Consider the following 7,414-nt stretch of genomic DNA (forward strand, 5'->3'; position numbering starts at 1 on the left):
CCCTCTGCAAAGAAAATGGCGTTTTGGGTGTTTTAACATCTTAAAGCACTTTTGTGATGCAAAGTAATGTTTGCCTTGACTGCATTTCTGAGAATTTCTTTATTCAAATCGTGAATCAGGAACAGATGAAAAAAATACAGTTTTAAAAAAAGATAGTATTTGTGCTTTAGAAAATACACTGGGCGGGGCCAAAGTCTCCCGGCTCCGCCCCTTTCTGATGCATCCACCTGCGGACCAACAGATCTTGTTAAAACTTGTTTTTCTCGTCTGAGCTGGAATCTGGATCTTAACTGTCAGCTGGATAGCTGACATCGATCGCCATGGTCCTTGGGCAGCACACACTACTCCCAAACTATGTAACCTCAAGGGGTCCCAGGTCTGGGTCCCCTGGGTGGGTCCCCGGCCCAGATAAAATACAGGGTTGTGTCACAAAGGGCATCCGGTGTAGAACGCTCAGCCAAACCACCCCAGCAAGAAAACTGCTGCTCAGGTTCGATCAGGCCTCCTGGATTATCAGAAGATGCAGCCAACAGAACAGCAGAGGCTGATGGGAATGGGACTACCATCCCCGTCAGAGGACAGACCTTAAACATCCGGAAGGACAGTGAAGTTCCAGATCTGCAGAATCCAGAACAGTTTTATTCTGTGAAATCTGCTCTTAAATACATGCAGAGTAACACCAATTTATTCTCCTCCTCAATAATCTCAATAGGAAAATAGAAGCCCAGACTTTAGAGTGGAATGTCAACGTTTTATTTAGCAGACCCCAGATTTTTATGGAAACAAATCTTTATCAAAAACAAAGGTTCTCAGTGCCTGTTCTAACTTCTTATCAGACTTTTACATGAACATTTGGCCAATTTTGGATTAGAAAATAAAAAACTGGACAAAGTCAGTAACCCCCCCCATTACCCAGAGATCCCAAACGAGTGCCGGATAAATAAAAATTCAAGTCCAAGTCCCTGTCCCACAGACTCACAGACATTCACTTTGCACTCTTCACTCCCACTGCTCCACGGTTCCTGCGCTCTAGTCCGTCTTCTCCTTCTCCTTCATGTGCAGGAAAACCACGCTGAAGACAAAGAGTCCGGCCATCATGGAGAAGGCGCTGGCGTAGTACGGAAAGGCTGAGGGGATGAAGCGCTCGTACTGAGTGTGCTCCAGGGGCCGCACCGACACCTGCAGGGCAGAAACAGGTTAGCTTCTCAGACAATCAATCAAACGTTATTTGTAAAGCACTTGAACATCTACCAGTGATCCAAAGTGCTGCACAGGTACATAGAAAATAAAATTACACGTAAAATGAGCAAAATATAACAATAAAATTAACGTTACTAGAAACACTAAGAGCAGGGGCAGCCACTGAAAAGGCTGTGTCCAGATTCCCGCCCTAACCTCTAACTATCGCTGATTTCACGAAGTTAAAATCGAATTGAAATGAGCGTTTTGGGACGATTATTTATGAGTCCACTGTCTTCTGAAGCTAAAAACGTTGATTTTTATCTTAAAAAAATACATCTAAATACATTTTTTTGGCAAAAATTGTTCTGACGCGATGCATTGTGGTGTATATTCACTGATCTAGTGAGCATCGATGCACACTGGTTTTTCATAGAGACTTAGAGAGGCTCTGGATTTGGAACTGTAGATTCAGACAGAACTAGAACATGGAGAAGGCTCTTTATAGTGAGTAGGGAAGGAAGTCGGACACAACCTGCGTCACCCCTAGTCACAAGTCGAGTCCTGGGAACCACTGGGAGCGTCTGACCTGCAGAAGGCAAAGCTCTACGAGGGTCATGATTCTGCAGCAGCTCAGTACGATAGAGCCGTGTTAGACCATGTCAAGCGTAACATTTTAAAATCGATTCTAAAAGAAACAGGCGACCAGTGTAGAGAGCGTAGTACTGGGGTAATGTGATCACGCCGTCTAGGCGGCTGAATTCTGGACCGGCTGAAGACGGCGGAGGAGAGACTGCTCCATCCCAGAATAAAGGGAAGCATGGAACAAACTAGGGTTGGGCGATGTCCCCTAAATTGGCCGTTGACGATGTTTGCTGTCAACCATCGGGATGGACGATGATATCGTCGTGGGGGGGGGGGGCTATTTTTAATTTTTCTGTCTTATATAATTGCTATTCGTTATTTTACTTTATTACTTTATTTTATTTCCCAACTAATGACTCATCCGCGATGATCCAGTATAAACTGAGGGAAGTGACTTTAACAAAAAAAGTAACAAACAAAATAGAAAAGAAGTTTTCCGCTCCCGCACTTAACTAGTCAAGTGGACCAGCGGAGCGCGGACTTACAGCTTTGTGTTTGAGGGGAAGGGGGGGGGGGGGGGGGGTGATTTGTTACATGAGCGCTATGTGTGGGAGATTTAGGACTGCGATCAGTCCCGCAGCTCTAGCTACCGAACTCAGAACCGGGTCTAAAAGTGTGTGTCTGAGCACAGCTCGGATCGTCAGCACACACAGCGGCGATGTGAGGCAGAAATGTCGCTCAGTCCTTAGAAACCGTTCAAACAATCACGTGGATTTGTGTTTCCAGTCGTGTCCCGACTAAATAAAGGCTGATGTTATTCTTACACGTTTACGTGCAGCCAGTAAGCAGCACCACCCATAGCTAATGTTGTTAGCCCGTGTTAGCATACTGCTAATCCTGGCTTCGTTCAGAAAAAGCACTGACCACACGGATTAAAATTCAAATGATGAGCGAACAGGTGTTTCATAATAACCGTAACATTATTAAAAGCACGTTTAGAAGATCATCTCGTATATAACCGAGCTGACATGTCAATGTATATAGCCGCTCGGCGCTGTTTAACATTGTTTTGTATTGAATTGTTACATTCAATAAAGTTTGAAAAAAAAAGCCGCTCGGCGGAAGTTATATCCTCTTCCGTTTTTTCAAACCCTACTGCGCATGTGCGAATGATTTATTCCGACGGAAAGTGTGACCTTAGTGAACGTTTTTATATTCTGAAAACATTTTTCTGGGCCCATCTACACGGTTGGATTCTAATCCAACCATTGATCCCATCAAGATATTTTGTACATGTAACCGCGGCTTATGGTGTCGACGCGCAACGTGGCGGGGGCGTGCCATCACGATGGTGTCTCTCCATCGGGATGTCAGTCACCCATCACGATGGACGATGGTATCGTCCATCGGCACAACCCTAGAACAAACATCCTCTGTGACCTCCTGAGTGTGGAAGAAACGACAGCAGCCATTCGGCCTCAAAACCCTCAAACCAGGCTCACCACACGAGGGGAGGAGCTCACCTGGGTGGAGGAGTAGAGGTGGGTGTATCCCAGCCGGTTGTAGTCCACCTTGAACTGAAAGACCCCGTAGACGTCGGGCAGCTTGAACTGGACGCTGTATTTACCTCCTGCTCAGAGACACAAGGTTGTTGGACGAGTCTCACGTTTGGGCAAAAGGCTTTCAGAGACCAACAAACCTTTTCTCTGGAGAAAGGTTCGGACAAACGGGTCGATTCTCACAAACTCCAGCTGAATATCGTCGCCGTCAAAAGGGACCCAGCGGCCCCCGGACAGCATTTCAACGACGATGCTGTACTCCTGCCAGGAAACACCCATCAGAACCCCACAGAGAAAAGACCTGGGGGGGGGCTAACAGGGGTAGTTCACAAGCTCACCACCAGGTCTGTAATAGTGTATGCCGTGGGGGGCGTGGTCTCTCCGACGCGATGATGGCTCACGGCTCCCACTCGGAGAACCCCCGCCTCCTTGAACACCCAGCGGGACAGAGCCATAGCCAGCTCCATGTTCCCCGTCTGCTCATGTCTGGGGGGGGGATCACACACAGGAAGCTGAAAGTCTGCCCGTCTCATCCTAAAACTCATGACTGCTGTGGAAAACGTGGGAACCGGCATGAAGGTGAGAGCTCAGCACCTCTGAGACCCCGGCGTGGCTTTCTGCACAGCAGAGGTGAAGAAGGCGTCGCTGAAGAAGTCCAGGGAGCCGCTGAAAACCACACGGGCGTTGTTTCTGGCCTGAAGGCCCGCGATCAGCAGCGTGTTCTTGCCCACGGCGTGGGGGTACTGGAACGACAGCCACAGTCAATCCTTCTGACGCTCAACTCTAATAGAAAACCTGTTTTCTGAGGTTTGAGCTGCAGAGATGCTTCCAGGATAAAAGTCCACAGGAGACAGTTTCCCAGTCTTTTTCAAAGCTGGAAGGTTTTCTGTCAGGATGGTCATCATCATCATCATCATCATTTCTAAAAATGAACCGATTCATTTGATGAAACCATTTGTAAACCATAGCGGATCCTTCAGGGCCTCCACGAGCAGAAATACTTCTGGAAGAGGGTCCCCTTCTTAAAAACAAACTCCTGAGTGACTGAAATGACCTGGAAGGAGTTGAGGGTTTGTTTGAAAAAAACATTTGAATTCAAAGCTGAATTTAAATCCAGGCTGAGGATGGAGGACAAAGTCACTTTTAACTCTACCCGTTTTACATAAACTCTCATTTTGATTTATTTTACGTTGGAAATGTTTACATTTTTATTGTAAATGTAATTTATCATTTCCTCTTAGCCAGGACTCCCTTGAAAAAGAGATCCGTAATCTCAGCGGGACATTTCCTGGGAAGATAAAGGTTAGTAGATTTATATTTTTCGGTTTTTCCTGTGTCTGGGTTTAGAAAACTAATGTGAGGATCTAATTATATTCAGTTTGAAACAAAAGATCAATTGCTTTCAGTCAAACTGGTTTCTGAACGTAAACGAGGAATTGAATCTGAATCCTCCTCATACATCAAAATTGTGAAACGGGAGCATTTCTCCCTTTGGAGTTCCACAGGGATCTTACCTGGGAGACGGCTCTGTCAGGGAAGTAGGAGTAGGAAGTGGAAGAGCCAGTGAGGATGTCAAGGACCAGCGGGTTGTCAGGGTCAGCCACCATACTGCACAGAAAACGACACGTTTTAGGAAAAACCTCCATCACAGAGCAGCCGACCCAACACTCTGCTTACCCCACACCCTTAAATAACACGGGTTTATCTGTAGGCGTCCCGACGATGGTGGGGGCTTTCAGCATGTTCTGAGGGTCAGCAACGATCAGGGTGTGCTGCAGACAAAAACGACAGACGAGTGAAGACCAAGGCTTGGGACCGTCAGTCTACGCGTCTGGACTCCAGCTCTGCAGACCTCTCCGGGATCGGACACGTCATAGTTGTGATGGTCGATGACGGCCGTCTTCTCCTCGTCAAACTCGATGCCGCACTCGCTGCCCAACTCCCGCAGAGGGTCACCTGAGGACGACACAAAGGGACGTCTCTACATGTTCACCACAGCGCCGGGTTCAACCCAGAAACCCACTGACCGATGTCCGAACTGGCTGCCACCAGAACGTTGCCTCCACCGTCAATGAACGATGTGATGGTCTCCACATTAATGCTGCCACCAAAGTCTGGAGGGAAATGAGCATTAGAGCAGAAGTCATGGGTTCACGCTGACGTCATCAGCAGAGGAACCGTACCTTCCACTGATGGAGAGAACAGGACGAGGTGATCGTACAGGAACTGTCCGTATTTGATCAGAGACAGGGAGGGGTCGTCCGCGGTCTTAAAGGTCAGGTCAAAGCCTCGATCTGAAACGAAAGAAAGCAGGCGCAACTTCAGCGGTCCGGCGCGTGCACGCTGTTCTGCACTCCAACAGTAACACGGCATATCTGTGCATGATGACAGTAGAGGCTAGGCTAGGCTAGGCTACAGTCAGCCTCCTAGCTAGGTAGAGTAATAGAAATAATAAAAGCTCAACATAAACGAGCAGATAACCCGCTGCAGCTGCACCTGCAGGCAGCGGGTACCGACACCGATGAGGTATCGGGGGTAAACATGAGAGGACGAACCGGCCAGACTGCGGAAGAAGACCGAATGAGTGTCTCTGATGTTCAGGTTGTCCAGCAGCACCAGCGTTTTCCCGTCAGCCTCAGCGCGCGGCAGAATGAGCGCCAAACAAAACAGCAGGACAAGATTATTGTTGACGCCACCGAAGCGCCTCTCCGTCATCGCGCGGATCCGTTTTAGGGTCGATACAGAACCGGACCGGGTCTGCGTGACTCCCGTCAACGCCGCCATCTTGGTGAAGAAAGCGACGTCAGCGTTAGCCGCAGTCAGTAACCTTTGACCCTGAGAACCAGCCAATCACAACGAGGAACGCGTCTCAGCGTCTCCGCCAATCAGAGACGAGCTTTTCCTGCGTTTTTTTTTTTTTAATTGACAAAATTCCAAATTACACAGCATTTTTTCCGTTTGGAACATTTAAATCCACAAATATAAGGCAGTATAGAATTTTACAGATAGAAAAATAGAACAAAGTCTAAGCAGCAGATGAAAACAATATAAATAATATAATAAAATGGAGTAATAGAAATAAATAAAACATAGACATATATATCCAAACTAAAAGAAGCAATAAACCATTAAAAAATTAAATAAAAGGAAACAAAGATATTAATTCAGATAAACCGTTAAACAGTTCAAGAGTTTTATAGCTTTCTTATTATCTATTTTTTGAAGGGATTTCCCAGTGTTTATAGTTCTAAGGCACAAAATGTGTTTGTCCACACAGATATTTCACAAAAACTTTAGTAGATTTATTATTATTTATATATATTTTTTCCTGAGATGGGAAAATGTGATTCTTTGTTTTTTTCAGAACATCATTAAAAACACACAATCAGATACTTTTTTTAAACTAATTTATTAATTCTATAAACATAAATGTACATTTAGTAATGAAACACCATATTTTCCACAATTCATTACAAATATACATTTTTTATATATAATCAATATAATTTGTCCATATAATTGATATCTGTATTTTGGCATATATTTATGCAATCAACCCCACAGGCTGTTTGAAGGGTCTCTGCATTTTGTTTTGTTATATACTTGCATTTTTTTCAATAAATAAAAAAACAACAACCATGCAACGATTGACAATTTTGTTATAACAAACATTGACCTTTAGAGTGTTAATGGAATAAAGTTTTATTCAGAAATAAAGCAACAGAAACTGAAGAGACGACTTTTAAAAGTAAACCACACAGAAAGTAAACATCAAAAGTGAATTAAAGGGCAGACATGAGCATGGAAAGAGGTATAGTCTCATGATAACTAAGGATAAACAATATGAAGAGGTGAGGGTCTCCAGGTGAGGCAGGTGGTTAAATGTTGGTGGTGGACTCTATGGTTACGGAGTAAATGAGGAATCAGCCGCTCACTGTAGTGATTTTAAGTACAGGTCAAGTATTTCTGTCAGTCTTGGTGAGTAACGCTCTAAAGCTGATGAGAGCTGACGGTTTGCACTTATTCAGAAGAGTCGGCTCCCAGTTTTTTCTCCTTCTGCGGTTCCCAGGCGTGTTCTGATCAAGGAGTTA

General features: G+C 45.3%; 1 protein-coding gene across 1 annotated transcript; it reads right to left on the bottom strand.

Annotated features, from left to right (window-relative positions):
- Positions 1-730: 730 nt before the first annotated feature.
- ddost (dolichyl-diphosphooligosaccharide--protein glycosyltransferase subunit (non-catalytic)) lies at positions 731-6,197 on the bottom strand. Its single transcript, XM_004084423.5, has 11 exons — positions 5,879-6,197; positions 5,507-5,617; positions 5,351-5,437; positions 5,176-5,279; positions 5,001-5,095; positions 4,838-4,931; positions 3,918-4,066; positions 3,662-3,809; positions 3,464-3,584; positions 3,288-3,394; positions 731-1,179 (listed from the first exon to the last, which is right to left on the bottom strand). Exons 1-11 carry the CDS (start codon positions 6,105-6,107, stop codon positions 1,030-1,032), a joined length of 1,395 nt encoding a protein of 464 aa, XP_004084471.1. The 5' UTR covers positions 6,108-6,197; the 3' UTR covers positions 731-1,029.
- Positions 6,198-7,414: the final 1,217 nt, after the last annotated feature.

This window comes from Oryzias latipes, chromosome 7 (genome assembly GCF_053564925.1).
Source record: "Oryzias latipes strain Hd-rR chromosome 7, Olatipes_Hd-rR_3.1".
NCBI classification, from domain to species: Eukaryota; Metazoa; Chordata; class Actinopteri; order Beloniformes; family Adrianichthyidae; genus Oryzias; species Oryzias latipes.